The 23,480-nt window shown below is 35.6% G+C and overlaps 1 protein-coding gene across 4 annotated transcripts in view; it reads left to right on the top strand.

The window, feature by feature from the left end:
• CEP120 (centrosomal protein 120) overlaps positions 1 to 3,686 on the top strand; it is a 63,068-nt gene extending 59,382 nt beyond the window's left edge. For 2 of the 4 annotated variants that reach the window (XM_033111055.1, XM_033111054.1), the window contains one exon: positions 1,834 to 3,686. In XM_033111055.1, coding sequence (XP_032966946.1) covers positions 1,834 to 2,068 — 235 coding nt within the window. In that variant the 3' untranslated portion in view covers positions 2,069 to 3,686. The remainder of the gene's footprint in view (positions 1 to 1,833) is intronic. The other 2 variants (XM_033111056.1, XM_033111057.1) reach the window with 1 other exon arrangement.
• Positions 3,687 to 23,480: the final 19,794 nt, after the last annotated feature.

The raw sequence follows: 23,480 nt of genomic DNA, 5'->3' as shown, positions 1-23,480 counted from the left end.
GAACTTAATTGTCAGGCCTCGTTTGTGGAGGGCTCCCACATAGAAATAGGTTATCCTCTGGAGCAGAATCATAGCCGGTTATTGGAAAGCACATACTGAGTTCAACCTGGGAAAGAACTTTTTAGCAGAAGTTCTACAAAGCTGTAGGTTCCTAATGACAGGAATTGTGTGAGTGGAGTTCAGCCATAGTGTTTGTCAGGGAAGTAAAGTTTCCTTTGATAACTGTGGGCTTCATCAGCTACAAGGTTCTAAAATCCTCCTGTTGCCGTGATTGATGATTTGCATTTTAGTAAAGATTTGGTAGAGATAATCTATGAGATGTGAAAAAATTCCATCTGTTCTTTATGTATAAACAGATGAACAAGGATTTTCTGGTACATCCTCTGGTGTTCTGTCATTAATTTACCTTCCAAGGGAGCTATAAAAATTAGGGCAGGGGAAACAGCTATTCAGAAAGCTTCCCTTCTCCATCCTCATGAAGTGCTCAAATTGGTACCAGTATCCCACTAACCACTTGATTTCCATCTCAGTCCCAAAGTGCAGTGCCCTCGCTATTTGATTTTTTTCTAAAAACAGATAAGAGATACTTGGTGTTCTTGGACTGTGTACTTCAGTTTCCAGTTCTTTTGTGGGGACTCTTAGGAGTCAGTCCAAGTTTCAGAGGGCCATTTGAACAAATGAACTGGGGCCTAGTCTTCCTCGTCTGTCAGAGCAGGAGTCACGCCTGCTGGCTCTTCCTCTCTCTCTCTCCCAGTGTGTGTGTCAGTTTGGAAGTGGGTTTTGTTCTCACTGGCTGCTTACTCTGAAGACTATCTAGAAGCAAGGGCTTGGACTCAACTGCTCTCTTATTATAAAGACAAAATTTAGGAGTCGGTGCAAATTAAAACATTTTGGTAGCCAGTTACATAGAGGAGCATAAAGTTCTGTCTTCATTGTACATTCTAAACTAACACATACTCCATGTCCAGCCTTGCCATTACCATCACTAAGTATACGCTCCATTTTCAAGGAAACGTAATCAACAGTGTTCCATTAGAAATACCCAAAGCCCAGGCTGGCACCTGCTCTCCTTCCTTCATCTCCTAAGTGAGATCACCACAAACGTTACTTGAAGATACCCGAACAAAGTCTAAAAATGTACCTGCCCTGGGGCCCAGGCATTCCCATTTCTGGCATTTTACTTTCTATGAAAAAGGAGTGAAATAAGCTCCATAACAATAAGGACTCCTTTTCATGATTCACTGCAGTATCCTCTAATCCTAGCATTATTTGGTACAAATAAATATTTATTGAATGAATTTAGAAGAAAATTTTATGTTCAAAACAACAAAGGTTTAACAACCTAAAAGGTCAGCAATAAAGGATAACTAAATAATGGAATATTAATGAAGCCATTCAGAAGAACATTTGTAATGTCAGAAAACATTTTTTATATTAATAAGTGAAAAAATATTATACAGCATTGCATATATATTATTTTTTTAGACAAATATGTATTTAAATATATATGCATTTTTAATTGAAAAGAAATAAGGAAAATTATTCCAATTGGATATCTCTGGATAAGATTGATTTTATTTTATTTATACGTTTCGAAAATTTCTAATTTTCATGTATTTTATAATTAGAAAACCAAGTATTGTTTTTAAAACTGTCTTTTGTAAGTGTGCTAACTCTGACCTGCCAATGTAACACTGGTTTTTGTTTCCTTCCTGAAAATATTACTAAAAACGTATTTTACCATTAAATCATTTTCTTTTAAAATGGCATTGTTAAGACAACCAAAACAATATTTGTTGCCTGCTAGAGTGGTATTTGTTCTTGACTTCTCAGGTTAAGGCAACAGGAGCAAAAACAGTATCAGGATTCCAGAGAGATTGCAAGTGGAAAAATGGATGGTCCACATGGCAGTGCGATGGAAGAAGGTTTGGATGATTATTTGACTCGCCTAATAGAAGAAAGGGATACTTTGATGAGGACCGGTGTGTATAATCACGAGGATCGAATAATAAGTGAACTTGACCGACAGATCAGAGAGGTTTTGGCAAAAAACAATGCCAGTAATTAATAACATTTGGAAAATCTTTACAAATTCCAGGTTTGAATTTTAATTTCATTGTAAAACCCTCAAAGGAAAGGAAAAATGTATGTTTTAAGATCCAATTTTCAATTTTTTATAAGCACAATTTTATATGCTCTTGTATAGTATTTATTTGATTTTATTTACTTTATGCTACCTCTCCCATTCTCATTTTATTTGTAATTACATTTTATATACTCATTTTAAATGACTTTTCAGTGTTTCTCATAATTTATAATTTCATGGCTAACTTTCGTGACATCTTTTCACTAAATTTGTTTTAGGAGAAATGACTGCAGTAATTTCAAGTTATATAACTTTTCACGTTGAGCCAAAAGACTATATGTTGCACTTTAAAAACATTGTGTCCTATTCATTTGAATATAGATATCTTAAAAGTTTAGACTAATTGTAAACATAACCAGTTTTACTTAATTCATTTTAACTTATAACATTAAAAAGTGACAAATTTGAAAACCTAAAGCAGGATCAATTCAGAGAAGCCATATGATAATACTGAATGACAAATTAGTCGTTTATGTGACTAATGTGACTGTTTTCTATTTAAATAAAGTTAATACATATTAAACTTGTTTCAAGAACTATTGAATTTTCAAATTTTTACTGTACTCTGAAATTTAAGAATATGAAGTAATAACAGTATTAATAAGGTCTTCCTTCTCTGTCTCCTGCTCAAGATTACAGTTTTCTTTTTTTGAAAATAGAGATTTCTTTTTATTTCTCAGTAATAGTAAGACTCGTCAACTTTATTACTTGGAAACAGGCACTTAAAGACTTTGGGTGAAAAAGTAGAATGAAAAACTTTTTTACTCCCTCTAATCTTAACCAATCTTTTAAAAAAGTACATGAGATTAAGTCATTGGATCTATGTAATGCCATGTCTATGTAAACTTTTAAGAATCCTTTTACATCATATTCTTCAGTGCCAACATTTGCCCTCAAAGCAATACTTTGCATGTCCTTTACACGGTATTGAAAAGGTTTATTAGAAAATTGACAGGTTAGTTGAGTCTTAAAATATATGTAGTTTTGAAATTTGATTCCCAAATATAATAAATTTAAGTATATACTTTAGGAAGTATATATACTATTTACTGATAACTTCCATAAAAGCAGAATAGGCTATTCGGTGACATTAATTTTCTGTTTTCCAAGGAGGTATATTTCTTGTTTGGGAAATTCCAGTTCTTACATGCCTTATATGGTTTTGTTTTCCTTATTAACAAAGTATTAATCTACAAACAACCCAGCAGTAAATAACAAAGAAGGAAATTACTGAATGAGAGAGGAATGAATACGTGAATCATAGCAGAAATTTGAAATAGACATTTTCTCTCATTGATTTTTGTGCCACGTGAATGTAACAGAAGTATTTTTATTTTGGGAGGACTTGGATAAAGTACGGTGACTGCTTTCCATTGCACTGTGTGCTGTGTGTGACTGTTTTCAAACACTAGAGGGGGCCTTAGAGTTAAAGAGACAAAGAGCTTTTCTCAAATGTATGTGTGGTTTATTTTGCCTTCTGTAAAGCGATCTTTGGACTGTGTATTTTAACAAATAAAATCACAATTGTGTGCATCTTTGAGTTCCTGAGCAGTCTGTTACTTTCGTGCCAAACTAAGTGGGCAAGTGCTTGGCACGTCCGTATGAAGTCTCTGTATTTTTGGTTTTTAAGAGCTTACGTTGCATATGCTTTTCATATGTCTTAAAATTGGAAGAGTCTGACATTTTAACACCTCTTTGTAGTCCTTTAGCGACAGCCATTTCATTCGTATGTGGCATTGAACATACTTACACTGATTATTCTACTAAATATTGCCAGTCCCTGGGAGTTGAGTACGACCGAAATAGATGAATGAATGAGCAAGTGAGTGGTAAGTAACTGAGTAAGTTTCATCTTTGCTCCTATAACAGCAGACTTTTCTCCTCAACTATCTTACTGTGAAATAAAATTCACCTTTAAAATGTTTGTGATTCTTTTTTTCATGGAGGAGTCTAGTCTCCACGTCTAAGGTTGGCACAGACCGCCTGGAAGGGGGCGTAACATATCTGCCAGGTGTATGTGGTGCCGTTTCTGTATAAACTTGAGTTCCTTTCTAGGTATTTCCCAATAATTTCTATCTAGACCTGTGTTCTGTTGCTTCCAGCAGATGTGGGAGTTTGAGTACGGTTTACGGATGTATAGGGGAGCTGCACAAACATCTAGTTGGGCCAGATGACTTTCTTGTCTGCTTACTGCTCTGTTCAGATACCGCCCAGCCTGAATCTGAGTTCTCAGATCCACCCAGTACATGTTGTTCGTCCTCAGCCACCTCAGGATGGACTGACCTGGTTCTTGCAGAAGGGTCCTCTGGCAGCATGTATGGACTTTGAAAATTTGGCCTCTCGTTGCTATTATGTCCAGCTTGATTGCATGCCTAACTTAATTTTTTTTTTACTTATTTCAGTCACAAACCATAAAATTCACCAAGTATACAATTCAGTGGTTTTTAGTATATTCATATAGTTGTGCAACCATCACTACTATCTAATTCTGGAACATTTTCATCAAAGAAACCCCATACTCTGCAGTCACTCCCCATTCTCCCCTTCCCCCACCCCTTAGCAACCACTAACCTTTCTGTCTCTGGATTTGCCTTTTCTGGACATTTCATATAGATGAAACCCTACACTGACATTTAGAGTTGGAAATATTAGAAAACCTCAAGTATTTTTCTATAACCAGCTTCTATGGTATACAACATTTTATCAGATGGTGAATTAAATGATATAGAGATACAGAAGGCCAACATAAGGGTATAACACTTGTCCATCAGTTAAGAATATAAGTCAGCTGTTTTACTCTCCATTGCCTGTTAAAGCAGTGGCCAAAAATAATAGTGAAAAGTAGATAATGTTCTGTAACATCTCTGCGCAATCCTATGGTGTTGGGGCTGGATTATCGATACAAGGCATGTGTCATGCCCCTGGTAGCTTATCAAAATGTACACTATTCCATATGTTGTATAGAGTTTGGGGATTATGAAAAGTGTTGTTAAGCAGAACATAAGGTCCATGAGGACAGATTGGGTCTATCTTATTTTCCGCTACGTATATGCCAGGACGAAAACAGTGCCTGCCACATGTAGGTACTCAATACTCACTGCATTCATGAAGTGACTACTTCATTCATGAAGAAACAAATGAAGACTGTATATTGTCTGGATTATGGATAGTGGAAACAGTTGTACAGCACTGTGCATATATTTAGTGCCACTGAATTGTACACTTAAAATGGTTGAAATTTTACCTTTATTTTACCACAATTAAAAAAATGTGCTTCAATCTCTACTTCAAATCTCCTTACTCCGTGTTTTCATGCTGAAAGTTGTGTACACATGAGTCGCCTATCAGTCCATTCTTGAAGATACTATCTTAGTCTTTGATGTAGGAATAGATCCGATACTTCATGATCTGTTTGTAGCACCTCCATTCACAACACCTAAAATCAGTGAAAATTATGGCTACTTTTTCATCCTGTGTTCTAAAATGGGAGGATCCTTGACATGGAATGGGAATGCCTCCAGGTTTGTAAAATTAAGGTCTTGTTATCCTTTATAAAAAGAATAACGACCAAAAAAAACAAAACCACTGGTTGTTTAATTTAGCAGATAGTCCAGACCATGGATATAAATTAGAATTTTTCACAAGGAATTACTAGTTCCCTAAATTAGGCTTAGGATCTTTTTGTTGGCTATCGTCTTATTGTTGGCCGGTGGTCTTATTAACTGATAAAGTGATTTGTGTGGGAATGCTGAATAAAGTCTGGTTGAATAATTTTTAATGTTATGACTTGAAAATTTAAATCCGTCTTTGATATTTGTGTTTTGGCAACTGTGACAGACCTTGGCACCCAGACTTTTCAGTGTGCATTTTTTCTGCCACCTGCTCTACAGCACAAACTAAGCTTCTTCCTATCCAGTGGGTCCTCTGCTTCCATGACTCAAAGATGTAACTCATGTATCTTGGTGTAAATGAGGAAATACTGAATTGTGTACACACCTACATTTTTCACTGAAACAAAGAGAACTAGAGTGTTCTCGGTAACAACTGATTTTGTTAAATAACCTATTTGGCCTCAAGTTAGAATCAACTATTGTTAGGCATGTAACTGGAGAAAGGCCGCTATACACTTAAATCTCACTTTAGTTGCTTCTCTGGGGGTTGTCTTTGTGTTTTCATTAGAAATGTTTTTACAGATGTAAGCTCTTCAGATATAAAGTTGAAGTGGAGACTCAAGTTTAGCTTTCAAATTGAAGGGGGGATGGAGAACTGTTTCGAAAGATTAATTTATAGATAAATAATTTACTGAGTCTGATACGTTAATGTACAGTAATCCCTGGAGGCTTTTAAAGATGTAGTCATTATATTCTTAGCGTTTCTAAGAATGTTAAGCCTGTCATTCATAATAGGAGAGAACTAAAATAGGGCCCATTTATAATTTCTTCTTGGAAACATTTCACCCACAAATTCATAGACAAATATTTTTTCTTTTCCAAATAACATCTAATAGTTGGACAGCACAGCCTTTTTCTTAACATGTTAACTAGTCAAAAGCATACAGATACATTGGATGAGAGATGAATTTTCCTCAATATTTTAGAGCAAAACTTGGCTAGAGCAAAAGAAACATTACAGCAAAATCCTACTTTGACATTAAATTTTAATGAATGTCAACCCAGTAGTGAAAGAGTCTGTGCCTAGTTGGTTTGCAATGGATTGCTCAATCCTTCAGCAAATGCTCATATTAGTAAATTGAGCTAGATAAAGCATTAAAAATCTAGTTTCATTTCTATGACTTCTTTCTGTAATCTGACAAATTGGAATAGTTTGGTTACTAAAATTTCCTTTTTTTTTTTTCGCAGAGAAATTCAGAATTTCAAGCAGATCATTATTGTGTTACTTGAGTTCGGTTGAGCGGTGTACATGTGCTGCCCTGACCGTGGTGGTCAAATCACGGATTTGAGGCATTAGCAGCCCGCACGTATCGCTAGGCATCCTGTTTAGATTGGATGAGAGAGTAGAGCAGGCTGGTGTGTTCACCTGGCCATCGCCTTCAGGAAGGACATTTTCAATTCCTGACTAAGCTTCCTTGTTGGCAGATGAGATTAATGGTCTTGTCTTGGTTTCTGACAGAGCTTATTTAGCTAACTAACTGAAATGTATAAAATTTGCACAAAGAAAATAAAGGTACCCAATAGGAAATAATTTTACAAATGGTCTTCAGAAGTAATTTAGCCCGCCGTCTTTTTTCACCAATGAAAATTGTATTTGCCAGCCCACACTTGGCCCACCATTTCTTCCTCTATTATCAATACACCCTTCTTTCTCTCTTACCTCCCTGTGAATGTATATTTATCGGGAACAAAGGATACCGAAAATTTGTTTTCAGAAGATTCCTTACAAAACTAAAAAAAAAAAAAGAAAGTAGACAGGAGAGCTCACACCCCAATTTTCCTTTGGTTTACCTTATCTTTTTCTTGCTAAGGTCTGTACAACTGTCAGGTGGTTTCATTGGTTCCGCTATTTTTCTTTGCCTCTTATGTGATCACTTGAACCTCAGTGTCATTGTCCAGCTCCATCTGAACATGCCTAGAACTCCAGCAATATACAGACACAGGAGAAACAGTGGTCAGCCTAGCATGTGCTGGCATGCATCCAAACTTGAAATGGACATAGTTAGCAATTCCCAGGAGCACGTCCTTCTATCAAATGAAGGAGATCAAGAAAATTGAGGAATTCATCATCATATGTATTTTATATATCTATCATATATATATACTGCGATGGAGCTGAGATATTCCAATCACCTAGTGATGTCCTAGCACAATGCGTTACTCATGCATTTGTGGTGATGCTGGTGTCAACAAACCTACTGTGCTGCCAGTCATATGAAAGGATGTACAGATCACAATGCATGATAATGATAATAAATGCCCATGTTACTGCTTTGCAGGTACATATACTGTACTATACGTTTTATTGTTATTTTAGAGTATATTCTTTTGACTTATAAAAAACAGTTTGCTGCAAAACAGTATGCTATGCTGCACCGCCAGCAGCCTCATACATCTCATGTGTACCCTGCCTCTGGATTTCGTCATTTCCTCTTGTGCTTGATTTAATCTCGTGTTGTTTTGTACCAGTAACATGCTGTACAGGCTTTAGGCTAGGAGCGCTAGGCTACTCCATATCACCTAGGTGTGCGGTCGGCTAAACCTAGGTTTGTGTAAGTGTGCTCTCTGATGTTTGCACAATGATGAAATCTCCTAATGACGTGTCTCAGAACATAACCTGTCATTAAGCAGTATATAACTGCATATATGTATATATATATATATACACACACCGTGTTTCCCTGAAAGTAAGACTTAGCCAGACAATCAGCTCTAATGCGTCTTTTTGGAGCAAAAATTCATATAAGACCGGTCTTATATAAGACCAAGTCTTTATAATATAATATGATATAATATAATATAATATCGGATTTTATATGAATTTTTGCTCCAAAAGACGTATTAGAGCTGATTTTCCGGCTAGGTCTTATTTTGGGGGAAACGGTATATATGTATAATATATGTGTGTGTATATATATATATATACACACACACTATGTGGAATATATACACTATATGGAAGTGTACCATATATACACTATGTGGAAGTACATTGTTTAGCATAAAATTCTATGTAGTTAAGTATTAATGTTGTCCTTCCTACTATGCTATATTGAAGAGTGATTATACCCTACTTGCTTACTAGTAAACAGTGTAGATGACAGTGGGCCCCCAATCCCTTCATGTAATCAACAGCAAAGAATAAACACAATAGCATTTCTACGTTTTCCTTCTCATCCTTTATCTAAAGTCATTGCGGGGGGTTAATCACTTTGTGAGGGATATAAATGATAAATGTCTAACTATTACATTTGTTTTGTTCACCTGAAACTAATAAATAAATAAATAAATAAATACATAAATTTTCCTTTAAAATACATACTTAAAATATTTTTGGGGAGTGGAAACCAACAGACAGAATCTAGCTGAAAATCAGTTTTGTTAGAATAATATTTTGTAAAAATTAAATGCAAATGCCTTTTGGCCAGGCGTGCATACCCCAGCTAGCCATAGTTCCTACCACCCTTGTTATTTCATGCCCACTGGCCCACCTGCTTCCTATATTACGGGGCTTGCCAAGCTTGTGAAGACATTTGAGTTTGTAGACCCCAGTTCCAACCATTTAGATCAAATTACTGGGTTCCTGCTCAACCAACTGGGCTCCAGCAGCAGGATCCTTAGCAGCACACGTGACCTGGCCTTTGGGTGAATCTTTCCCTTTTCAGCGTAGAGATATTAGCAGTTTCCTGTAGTTATTCATTTTTTAATAACTTAACCTTACTATCTTTTGCTCCTACAGAGTTTCCAACAGTCTTGTAAAGAACCTCTGTATTAAATTTGATCTCTATTAATGTTTGAAAAAAAAAATAAAGTCATTGTTCTACCTTTCCCATGATAGCCTCTGCTATGATACAGAGTAAATGAAAACGTTCTAATTACATTATAGATAAAAGCTCTAAAATTGCATGTTAATTATTTTATGTCAAAAGAGACTTTTCTTCAGACTCAGTAAGAGTATTTGCATAATAGATTTCATACTAAAAATATCAAACCTGTTTGAACCAGAGGAACATTTTGTGTCATAAACTACAATAGATTAGCTGTTAGTCACGCTGAAATTTCAGAGGTAAGCACATGAGAATGAAGAAATCAACCTGTTTATAAGCCTATGCTCCAAAAAGTTGGCGAGTAAATATGGGGTGTGTTTGTGTGTGAAGGCGAACTCAGTTGGAATCTAAGGTGGCCTTAAAGTCCGCAGGGTCCAAAACATTCTATAGACTGTGGCAATAACCAATTTGGGGTAGAAGTGATAATAGAGGTCAGGTGAGAAAAAGCTCTCGTCAAAACCCAACATCCATTCCAGATAAACACTCCCCGCAAACTGAGAGTGAAAGGACCGTCCTCAACCTGATAGAGGACGTCTACAAAAAACCTGCAGCTAATACACTTAACGGTAAAAGAGTGACTGTTTTCCGTAGAGATCAAGAACAAAACAATATCTACTCTTACTATTTCTATTTGATGCCGTGTGGGAGGTTCACAGTGAAATAAGGCAGAAAAGAACAAGATAGCAGAGTAGGAGATACCTTTGTTCCCCAACAAAAAACAAGCAGACAGCTGTCCATGAATGAAAATAGCCCTGAGAGGACTCAAGAGTCCAATTAAGAACCTACAGGAACACGGTAGAGCAATAACACAGAGAATAACCACACAGAATGGATCTCTGGAGATGTCGGCATAGCTGAGGCATCTAGAGGCAGCTACGAACAAAAGAGAAGGGCAGGGGCTGTTAGTACCAGCCAGGAGGTGAATGCCACCACATTCCCCATGGCCTGCTCTGTGGAGGACCTGGCAGCCTTTGCCACTGAGGAACTCAACAGCCCCTCTGACAGCCACGGACTACACCTCAGTGTTCACTGGGATGGCTCCCAGAGGCCTGCTCCACAGAGGACGCCAGAGGCTTTCACCACTGACATAACCAACAGCCATCACCGCCCTGGACCTATCAGAGAGCATATGCTGCACCACAGCGCTCCCTGGCAGAAGGAGCTGCAGTTGTAGTGCCCTGGAACTGGGGCTGCCACCACTCCCCCCAAAGCCCACACACATGACCCTGACATGGCTGCGGCTACTCCACGTGCACCCCAAACTTCAGACCCTGACTATGCAGCTGTTCTGCATATACCCATGATTCAGGCACTGGATCCAGCACCACTGAGAGCGAGGCAACGCCTCAGACTCTAGAGTTGCTGTCTCTACAAACGTGCATTTATTCCAGTCTTCAGCTCCATGGCTGCTTGGCACAACCCTGCATCTCAGACACCAGAGTGACCACTGCCGTGAGCTACCCAGTGCCCCAGACGCCAAAGCCACTGTTGCTCTGCAAGCACCTACACTGTACAGCTCAACTCCATGGTCCCTCCATGGGCACCTGTGTATCACAAACCACCACCACCTCCCCACAAGGGCGCCCATGAGCCATACCTAGAGCCAAAAGGGGTCTCCTCAGCCAATATATCCCCAATGGGAGAAAAAAAATCAGGAGGTCCCAAGAAGCTTTCACCACCAAAGACCCCAACAGACTTCATCACTAGTTCAAACAGCCACAACCTCACCCACTGAGGACCCCAGCAAACCTTTGCCAACACTAACCTCAGCTGGCAGAACTGCATGAAGACTACACAACTGGAACTTCCTTGGAACCACCACACCCCACTTAGCCAGCACCCTTGTACCCAACCACAATAAAGGTTTTTTCCACACCAAAACCAGTCTGTGAAGTCTGTAAGAGGTGACTGCTCCATCAAATGCACACATATCAACACAATGCTATAAGAAACATGGGGAAGAAAATCAAGAAAACTTTTGACACCAGATACACAAAAGACAAAGAGAAAGGAATCAAAGCATATACTACAGAAAATCATCAAATCACAAAGGAAAGCAAGAGGGGACGAAAGGAACAAGGGAACTAGAAAACAGCCAGAAAACAATTAACAAGCTGGAAATAGTAAGTCCTTACCTATCAATAATTACTTTAAAGGTAAATGGATTAAATTTTTCAATCAAAAGACATAAAATGCCTGAATGGATTAAAAAAACAAAAACAAGACCCAACTATATACTGCCTTCAAGAGACAAACTTCAGCTTTAAAGGATACACACAGGCTGAAAATGAAGGGATGGAGGAAGATATTCCACTCAAATGTAAACCAAAAGAGAGCAGGGGTAGTTACACTTTTATCAGACAAGATAGACTTTCAGTCAACTACCTCAATAAGAGACAAAGAAGGTCATTGCATATTGATATAGGGATCAATTGGTCAAGAGGATATAAGAGTAGTAAATACATGCACCCATTAGTGCACCAAAATATATTAAATAAATATTAACAGATCTGAAGGCAGATATAGAGCAACACAATAGTAGCAGGGACTTCATTACCCCATTTTCAGCAACAGATTGATCACCCAGACAGAAAATCTATAAGGAAACATTGCACTTGAACTGCACCTTGAACAAAAGGATCTAACAGACATACACAGATATTCCATCTAACAGCAGCTGAATATATGTTCCTCTCAAGCACACATGGAACATTCTCTAGAATAAGTCATATGTTAGGTCACAAAACAAATCTTAATAAATTCATGAAGTCTGAAATCATATTAAGTATTTTTTCTGACCCCAATGGTATGAAACTAGAAATTAATATCAGGAGGAAAGCTGGAAAATTCACAAATATGTGGAAATTAACAATTTCTGAATGACCAATAGGTCAAAGAAGAAATAAAAAGGGAAATCAAAAAATCTCATGAGACAAACAGAAATGGAAACACAGCGTACCAAAACTTATGGGATGCAGCAAATGCAGTTCTACAAGGGAAATTTGTAGTGATAAATACCAACATTAAGAAAAAAGAAAGATCTAAAATGAACACCCTAACTTACACCTCAAGAAACTAGAAAAAGAACAAACTAGCCCAAAGTTAGCAGAAGGCAGGGAATCACAATGATCAGGGCAGAAATAAATACAATAGAGGCTAAAAGGACGATAGAAAAGATCAGTGAACCTAAGAGCGGTTGTTTTGAAAAGATAAAATTGACAAACCCTTAGTCAGACTGAGAAAAAAGAGAGAAGAAAAAATAAAATCAGAAACAAAGAAGAAGAATTTCATACCAAACAGATGCAAAGGAGCATGAGACTACTATGAACAATTATATGCCAACAAAGTAGATAACCTTGAAAAAATGGGTAAATTCCTAGACACATACAGTCTTCTAACACTGAATCAGGAAGAAATAGAAAATCTGAACGGACCAACTCCTCCTAAGGGAAATTGAATTTGTAACCAAAAACCTCCCAACAAGCAAGGTCCAAGGCCAGATGATTTCACTGGTGAATTCTACCAAACATTTAAAGAAGAATTACCACTAATCCTTCTTTAACTCTTCCAAAAAACTAAGAAGGGAAGAGTTCCAAACATTTTATGAGTCTTGCATTAGGCCAAATAAGGGCACTACAAGAAAAGAAATCTACAGACCAATACCCCTGGTGAACGTAGACCAAAATATCCTCAACAAAATACTGATGAACCAAATTAACATCATATTAAAAGAATCAAGTGGGATTTATCCCTGGGATACAAAGAGGGTTCAACATATGTAAGTCAATAAATGTGGTATAACACATTAACAGAATGAAGGATAAAAATCACATGATCATCTCAATAGACGTTAGAAATATATCTACATATGATCTAGCAATTCCATTTCTGGGCATATATCCAAAGGGAACAAAATCAGTATCCCGAAGCGTTATCTGCATTCCCATGTTCATTGCATCATTATTCATAATAGCCAAAATATGGAAACAACCTCAGTGTCTGTCAACAGATGAGTGGTTAAAGAAAATGGGTCATATGTATACAATGGAATATTATTCAGCCATAGAACAAACACTATATAGTATCACTTATTTGTGGAATCTTTTTTAAAAAGAAAAAGCTGAACTCAAAGAAACAGAGCAGAATAGTGATTGCCAGGAGGTAGGGGATGTGGGGAGATGTTGGTCAAAGGGTACAAAATTACAGTTATAAGATGAATAAGTTCTGGGGATCTAATGCACAGCACGGTGAATAATAGTTAATAATACTCTAATATAATAATATACTCTAATACTCTAATATAATAATACTCTATTGTACACTTGGAGTTTGCTAAGAGAGTAGATCTGAAGTATCTGAACACACCACACACACACACACACACACACACACACACACACACACACAGTAACTATGTGAGGTGATGGGTGTATTAATTAACTTGATTGTGGTAATGATTTCATAACGTATGTACACATCAAATCATTACATTGCACACTGTAAATATATAATCTTGTCAATTATACCTCAATAAAACTTGGTGGGGGGAATGAAATAAGACAGAAATATAAATTAAAGGCATCCAGATTGTAAACAAGGAGTAAAACTATATTTGTTCACAGATGACATAATTGACTATCTAAAAATATCCAATGGAATCTACAAAAATGCTACTACAATAACTGCATTTGGCAAGGCTGCAGAGTACAAGATAAATATCAATGTGTAAAATATGAAAAATCAGCTATATTTCTATATACTAGCAATAAACAATCCCAATAGCATAAAATATGCAATATTAGGAATAAATATGACAAAAATGTGAAAGACCTATGAACTTAAAGCTCTAAAACATTGCTGAAAAAACTTAAATAAGTAGAGACATCATGTTTATGAATCAGAAAAGTCAATATTGTCAGGGTATCACTTCTCCCCAAATTGATCTTTAGGTTCATTGTAACCCCTATCAAATCCCATCAAGGTGTTATAGTAGAAATTGAAAAACTGATTCTAAAATGTATACTGAAATGCAGAGGATCTAGAATAACCAAAACAACTTTTAAAAAGTACAAATTTGGAAAACTAACCCTTCCCGATTTCACCTGATTTGAAGATTTATAAAGCCACAGTAATGAGGACCATACACATACATGAATAGCTGATTTTCAACTGAGATGCCAATACAGTTCAGTGAAGAAAGGATTGGCTTTTTCTCCCCCATTTTAAAAAATTAGTTTCAGGTCTACAAAGCAACATAATAGTTAGATATTTAAACCCCCCATAGAGTGATAACCCACCCCCCAAGCTTCTACCCCTCTGACATCTTATATTGCTGTTACAATACCATGGACTCTCTTCCCTATGTTGTACTCCACATCCCATGACTATATATACTTATATATTTAGTTATAGTTGACATTCAATATTATTCTACTTCAGCTTCAGGTGTATAGTACGTTGGTCAGGCATCTACACAGTCCATGATGTGATCCCCTGATAAGTCCAGTGCCCATCTGTCACCTTACATGATCTTTACAACATTGTTGATTATATTCCCCGTACTGTATTAACTATCAATTTGTATTTCTTAATACCTTCACTTTTTTCACCCTGCCCCCACCCCCATTCCCATCTATCACCCTGATAGATCTAGTACCTATCTGGCACCATACCTAGTTATTACAATATTGTCGACTATATTCCTTATGCTATAACCTATATCCCCATGACTACTGTATAACAACCAATTTGTACTTCTTAAGGGATTGGCTTTTTGACAAATTAATCTGGAAAAACTGGATGTCCATAAGTAAAAACTGAACTTCCATGCACACTTTACACCATATACAAAAGTAAAAATTGTTCCTAGAACTAAGTGTAAAATCTAAAACTATCAAATAACTAGAAAAAAACATAGGAGAAAGCCTTGTGATTTGTGATTAAAGATTTCTTACACATAACATAAAAAGCACAATTCATAAAATAATAAATTGATAAAAAGAACTTCATCAAATTTAAAAACACTGCTCTTCAAAGACTAATTAGAGAATGAATAAAACAAGCCACGACTTAGGAGAAAATACTCGCAAATCATTTGATACAGGATTTGTTTCTAGAATACATAAACAACACTTGCAAGTCAATATTAAGAAAACAAAGTACTCAATTTTTAGAAAGGTAAAACATTTGAAAAAATGCCTCACTAAAAAGATATATGGTTATTCAATAAGTGCATGAAAAGATGCTCAACATCATTAGTCATTAGGAAAAACGCAAATTATAACAACAATGCGATACGACTACATTTGTGCTCTACCGTGGGAATGCAACATGGTCACTATGGAAAACAATATGACACTTCCTCAAAAAATGAAAAATAGAATTACCATATTGTAACAACTGGGGTCTCCAGAGAAACAGAACTAACAGCGTTCTTCAGAGAAACAGAGTAAGAGATTTATTATGAGGAATTGGCTCCCATGACCACGGAGGCTAAGAAGTTCCACGATCTGCTGTCTGAAGCTGGACACCCCATGATAGCCAGTGGTGTAATTCAGTCCAAGTCTGAAGGCCTGAGAACCAGGGCAGCCAATGATGTAAATCCCTGGCCAAGGGCAAGAGGAGATGAGATGAAATGTTCCAACTCAGACAGTGAGGCAGGAAAAACAGGAGTAAATTCCTCCTTCCTCTGCCTTTTGTTCTATTCAGCCCTTCAAAGGATTGGATGATGGCCACCCACACTAAGGAGGGAAATCTACTGGGTCCACCAATTTAAATGTTAACCTCATCTGGAAAAAGAAATTCTGACATGTCACAAAAACACAACATGGAGAAATCTTGAGGACACTATTATGCGTGAAATAAGCTGGACACGAAAGGACATATACTGTATGGTATCACTTATATGAAGCAGCTAGAGTAGTAAGAGTCATGGAGACAGAAAGTGGGATGCTGGTTGCCACGGACAGGGGAGAGGAGGAATGGGAAGTTAGTATTTAATGAGTAGGGAGTTTCAATTTTGCAAGAAGAAGCGAGTTCTGGAGATGGACGGTGTGATGAGGTTACACAACAACATGACTGTATTTCATGCCTCTGGACATACACTTAAAAATGGGTAAGATGGTAAATTTTATGTTATGTATATTTTACCACAATTTAAAAAAAAAAATTAAAGCAGAATTTCAGACCCCACCTGGACCTCCTACATGTGAGTTTGCATTTGAACGAGGTCTCCTGATGTTTTGTACACATATTCAAATGTGGAAGGCACTGGACAAGAGAGGTATCCCACACTTTCAGTGTTTGGCAGTTTACAACAAAGTCAAACATATACATATTCTATGACTCAGCAGTTTCACTAGTAGGCATCTAGTCAAGAAAACTGAACGCAGATGTCCGCAAAAAGACTTGTACAGTTGCTCATGTTAGCTTTATTCATAATGGCCCCAAATTAGAATTAACCCAAACCCATCAACAAGGAGAGTGGACAAACGGAATGTTCACACCACAAAATACCACTCAATAATACTAAAAAGAAAAAAGAATGAACTGCTAATATATGTAACATAGGTGAATTACAAAGATGTTATGTGTGTGAAAAAAGTCAGACATATAGTATGGAGTCTATTTATAGGAAATGCAAAAATAGGCAAAACTAATCTATGATGACAGAAGTCAGAACAGAGTTTACTTATTTGGAGGAGGGCAGTGGATACTACCTCAAATGGTGCACAAGGGAACTTTTGGGAGTGACTGCAATGTTTTTCGTCTTGATCTGAGTGGTGGTCACCTGGGTGGATACATATGCAGAGATTTATACAATTTACACTATGTCATATATTCCATTGCACAGTGGAATTCTTCACATTCTTAGTATTACCCTTAATACTTGTGGATCTTATATAATTTGTATCTTAGTAAAGTGCCATAACGCATAAAAGCTAAGATTAAAAAGGATAAAATTAGAATTTTAAACAAAATTTTTAATAACTTAAAATGACTGGAAAGTTCTGGCATCTATCCAGGATGTAATTAAGTATAGGAGAGAGTTTACAGAGTAAAAGAAGTGAGTGACAAAAAATGAAATTCATGCTTGTATCTTGCGTAGAGACAAATCGATAAACCAGTTACACTTGTATTACATAACATTCAGTTACACATAAAATGGTGCTTATGGAACATGCATATGTAATAAAAGTTTTTTGTTTTGTTTTTTAAACAGGACAGGAATGTGAACAACAATGTAAACATTTAGGAGAATGATCAGAAAGAAAGGAAGGGGGGACAATAGGATTAAGAGGACTAGAAAAAGGTCTTTAACTTTATTTTTTCTTATAAGGCAAAGATTTTTTTTAAATGTTAGTACTTGTTAAATCTAGGTGGTGTCTTTAAGAGTGTCTATTATATTTTTTCCTGTAACTATTGTTTAAAATATTTCATATTAAAAAAACAAAATGTTATAGACCTTTATATATTAGAATATTATCTCGAAGATTTACTGGAAGCCATCATAATTTTATAGATTGCTTGTACTGGTGTTATTAAATAGCTTAAATGTGTGTTTGTGAATTTAGAAATTCTAGAAAAATACCCAAGAAACTGTTATTAGTCATTGCCCCTGAGATAGGAAAGAACCTTAACTTCACTATATAACCTTTAGTAATAATTACATATTTCCTTTCAGTGCTATGTATTAATAAACAATGTCATTAAATATGTGGTTTAGATGATACAATCTTTAAGGCATTTACAGATTCTAAAATGCTATGATATGATGATACAGCTTTCCAGAAAGGACTTTATTCTGAGGTCTGAAGACATAATTTTGAGATCACACATATTCTGAACAGTAATATTTTATTAAAATTACCTAAAGGAAAAACCACAAATATTACCTTGTTCCTTTAATCTGAATTATGTCTGTACTACCAGTCAATTTTAAAGTTATTGAATATGAATACATAGCCATTTTGTTGCCATTGCACTGGATTTTGTAGATAAAGTTATTCAGCTTGGAAGCAGAGAATCCTAAAATAATAGTGGAAAATATATACTAATTTGTTTACAGAAATTTCATATAAATATAACACACATCCTGTTTCTACTATTACATATTTAACATTCTGTTCTTAGTTACATTTAAAAACCTTAAATTATCCTTTCTGTTACATTTAGTTACATTTAAAAATACCTAAATTAGGCTTGCATTTCGATTTGGCATGCGCCATACATTAACTATGTAGCCACTAAATGCCCTTAAATTAAGGTTTCTTCACTATTAAAACTTCGACTACCTCTTATTCAACCTAACATTGAATAAGGCAATTCACTAGATATGATGGGAGAAAGAAGGATAAGACATGGATCCCACCCTAGAGGAGGTTGTAATCTAAATAGACGTGTGCACAGAGAGCTACTGTACAAGGTATTCTGTGGGATTACTGCTATAATGGAATGTTAAAGACTATTGCAATGGTGCTCAAAGAGAGAAATATTTCAGGGTAGAAGGTCACAGAAGAGGTAGCGTTTGAATAGGCGATGAACGATGAAAAACTTAAGAATACCCTTATATTAATTATTTTCTTTAAAATTACTATTCTGGAAACCGCTTAGAAGTTGTTTTTAATGCAATTGTTGCAATTTTTCTACTTTTTACATAAAGGGAAGCTATTTTTTGGGTAAATATATGCATTACCAAAAATAAATGAAGGTAGTTATAATGAAGTATTAAAGAATCATATCTGTAATGATACATTTATTAACATCATACAATTTTATTTTGTCTTCTCAAAAGACACATTGAATGAAAAAATCCAAACTACATAACTCATTCACTAAAAGAGGGACTAGATAAAAGAACACCTATAACATCTCATATTCAACGTGTAATAAAGTATCAGATGGCCTAGATAATTACAGTAATGAAAATTTAAAATACAGCATGTTAGTTGCTGAAAAGGTCAGAGATGGTCAGCTAATAGCAGAAGTGACAACCACGTCACAATACTTTGACGTTTTAATCAAATAAATTCCCAATGAGAAATCCCCAAATTTGAATTGTGGATATCAGGGGAAGTCTTGATGGCAGAGCTAGAGGTCATGGTTTTAAATCCCAGCTCTGTGTATTTAACCTGTTAGCATTTCTGCTTTCTCAGCTGTCCAAATGGTAATGACCTGGCCCGTGCCTCCTTCAAAGGGTTATGCTGTAAGCATCAACTGTGTTGGGTGAATGTGCTATCTAGAATATAAATCATTACCAACTGTAATTGTTACTAGTCAGGTGTGACTTAAATTAGCTCAAGCTTTCCAAGCATGTCTTGGTGAAGGGAAGTTGGACACACCATCTGATGTAGTCGATGAGGACTTTCCCTCTTATTCTTATTTTTATGATTGCGTTGACTACATTTTGCTGAGATAAAGTTGAGGGGTTCTCTGTCCACGATCATCCAGCTATGTGACCGTGGCAGTTTTCCTCTACTCCGCTAGGCCTCCGTTTCCATAGCTGTAAAGCAGGAATCATAATGGTATCCCCTTCTAGACAGAGCATTGGGAGGAGTAAATAAAATCCCACACGTAAAGAGCTCGTTACAATGCCTTACATGTGGTTAAGGGTTCACTTAATGGCAGATCTTGTTATGATTATATTCCTTGTATTCTCAGAGCAATGAGAGCGTACTCATTGATACATTACGTAAGCCCTAACAGGGACACCAATCGTCCAGTCGGTTACTCTAGTTTTATAACTCCTAAGAGCTATGATAACGTGTTGTGAAGTTTAGGGTTATATTTAAAGAGTTTTTCTGGAATTATGTATTTAGCTCTTTTCCTATCATGCCTCATTAAAGTTTGAAAGTTATATGTATTTATTTCTTGTCCTTGAAACAATTTTCCTTTGTTAATCCATCAATTTCCTGTGCTCAAGTATGTCAATACTTGGAATGTCAATAGAAGCACCACCTTTGCTCTTACATATGGTTTGAAGAAGTAGTCAAATCCGTCCTGACTGACAGAATAACAAAATAAAGAAAAGAAAGGCCTATAAAAGGTTAAATAAGCCATAACTATTCCAAAAGAAATAAAGTTGGGTCACTAAATGTCATACCTTAGGCCAAAATAATTCCCAACAGGGAAAAGAGCTTAAAAAAAAACCCAACAACTCAGGGTGCTAAAGGTCTTTTAAAACAAAGACGAAAGTGGAAACCCTTAAGGAAGGATAGATTTCCTTTAAGTCAAAAAACAACATAAATAAAATTAAAATAAAAACAACAAACTAGGGAAAATATTTGCAACACACATGAGGGATTTATGTCTTTATTATAGAAGAAATAATAAGAGTTGTGTGCAAGGATGTCTGTGAAAAAATTTTGTAATAGTGATAAATTGGACAATTCAGTTTATAAAATGGGGATAGTTAATGGAATGGCCAAATATGAATAACGTACTTTTATTACAAAATTAGTTTGGAAATGAATACATTAAAATGGCATATTTAAAATTTATTTATAAATTAAGTATCCAAAGATAAATACTTAGAAAATGTTCACTTCTAATTAAATGAAAACAAATAACATATAACACTGTATGTTTAATATGATGCAACTTTAAGTACGTATTTTCACAAAATATGATAAACTCTGGTAGATGTATTTATGGATATTTTATATTTTCTTTTGCTTTTCCGTATTTTAAAAATTTCAACAATGGATATGTAGATTTTAACCAATATATTTACCAGAAAGTTAACATTCTTACCTTGGTGCTGCCTCATCTTTTCTGAGCTAAATCTTGCCTTTATCTTACTATTTGCAATATTTGAACAGAGATACCACAAATGTTATATTTAAGAATGTCTACCACAGAAAAAATAAGTGAAATTGATATAAATGTCTAAGAACAGGGTTAAGTAAAGTTATGCTCATTCAAAAGACAAAATGATGTGCATCTATAAATAAGCATGTTTAAAAGAATAATGTTATGATCAAAGCAAATGGCACAATAGTCTTTTGAAATGATCCCAATTATATCTTTGCTCAAATATCACCTTTTCAATAAGGTACCCCTGACCATTCCATTTAAAATCGCAATCCCTACCCATCTATATGTTGTCTACAGATGCTCACTTCAGATGTAAGGACATACATGGACTGAAAGTGAAGGGATGGAAAGATATTCCATGCAAATGGAAACCTAAAAAAAATCTGGGGTGACTATATTTATATCAGAAAAATAGACTTTAAAAGAAAGACTGTAATAAGAGACAAAGAAGGGCATTAAAGAGGCCAATTGAACAAGAGGATACAACATTTGTAAATATTTATGCACTCACCTTAGGAGCATCAAAATACATAAAGCAAATATTAAAAGACCTAAGGAAAGAAATAGATAGCATTACAATAATAGTAAAGGACTTTAATACCCCACTTCCATCAATGCACAGATAGATCATCCAGATAGAAAATCAGTAGGGAAACATCAGCCTTAAACAACATGTTAGAACAGATCGACTTAACAGATACGATCATTCCATCCAAAACCAACATTATATACATTCTTCTCAAGCTCACATGAAACATTCTCCAGGATAGATCATATGTTAGGCCACAAAACAAGTCTTAATAACCTTAAGAAGATTGAAATCATTATCAAGCATCTTTTCTTACTATAATGGTATAAAACTAGAAATCAGTCACAAGAAACAAACAAGAAAATTCACAAATATGTGGAGATTAAACAATGTACTATTATACATAGGTCAAAGAAGAAAGCAAAAGAGAAATCAAATCATTCTTTGAGACAAATTAAAATTGAAACACAAAGAACCAAAACTTATGGAATGCAGCAAAAATAGTTCTAAGAAGAAAGTGCAGAGATATAATACCTACACCAAGAAACAAGAAAAATCTCAAATGAACAACCTAACTTAACACCTCAAGGAACTAGAAAAAGAATCAGTGAAGCCCAAAGTTAGTAGAAGAAAGGAAACAAAAATCAGGGTGGAAATAAATGAAATAGAGACTAGAAAGACAATGGTAAACATCAATGAAATTAAGAGTTGTTTTTTTGAAAAGATAATCAAAATGGACAAACCTTTAGCTAGACTCACCAAGAAAAAAAAATAGAGGACTCAAATAAAAGCAGAAATGAAAGAAGAGTTGTTACAACTGATACCATAGAAATAAAAGAAGAGATTACTATGAATAATTATATGCCAACAAATTGGACAACCTAGAAAAAATGGATAAATTCTTAGAAACATACAACCTACCATGACTAAATCATGAAGAAAAAGAAAATCTGAACAGATCCATTACTAGTAAGAAGATTGAATCGGTAATCAAAAACCTCCTCACAAAAAGTTCAGGACCAGACAGCTTCACTGGTGAATCCTACCAAACATTCAAAGAAGAATGAATATCAACCTTTCTGAAACTCCTCCAAAAAGTAGAAGAGGAGGGAATACTTCCAAACTCATTGTATGAGGCCAGCATTACCGATACCAAAACCAGACAAGGATGCCACAGGAAAAAAAAAATTGCAGACCAATAGACCTGATGAACATAGATGCAAAAGTCCTCAACAAAATATTAGCAAAACAAATTCAACTATACATTAAAAAGATCATTTATCACAATCAAGTGAGATACACTCATATTCTGGGGATGCAAGAATGGTTTATCATTTGCAAATCAATCAATGTGATACATACACCACGTTAACAAAACTGAAGGATAAAAAGCATACAGTCATTTCAATAGATGTAGAAAAACCATTGGACAAAATTCAATATTTTCCATCATAAAAACTCTCAACAAAGTGGGTACAGATGGAACATATCTC

Source organism: Rhinolophus ferrumequinum, chromosome 7 (genome assembly GCF_004115265.2).
Source record: "Rhinolophus ferrumequinum isolate MPI-CBG mRhiFer1 chromosome 7, mRhiFer1_v1.p, whole genome shotgun sequence".
NCBI classification, from domain to species: domain Eukaryota; kingdom Metazoa; phylum Chordata; class Mammalia; order Chiroptera; family Rhinolophidae; genus Rhinolophus; species Rhinolophus ferrumequinum.
The sequence above is the reverse complement of the archived record's forward strand: the minus strand, read 5'-3'. Positions and strand labels throughout refer to the sequence as shown.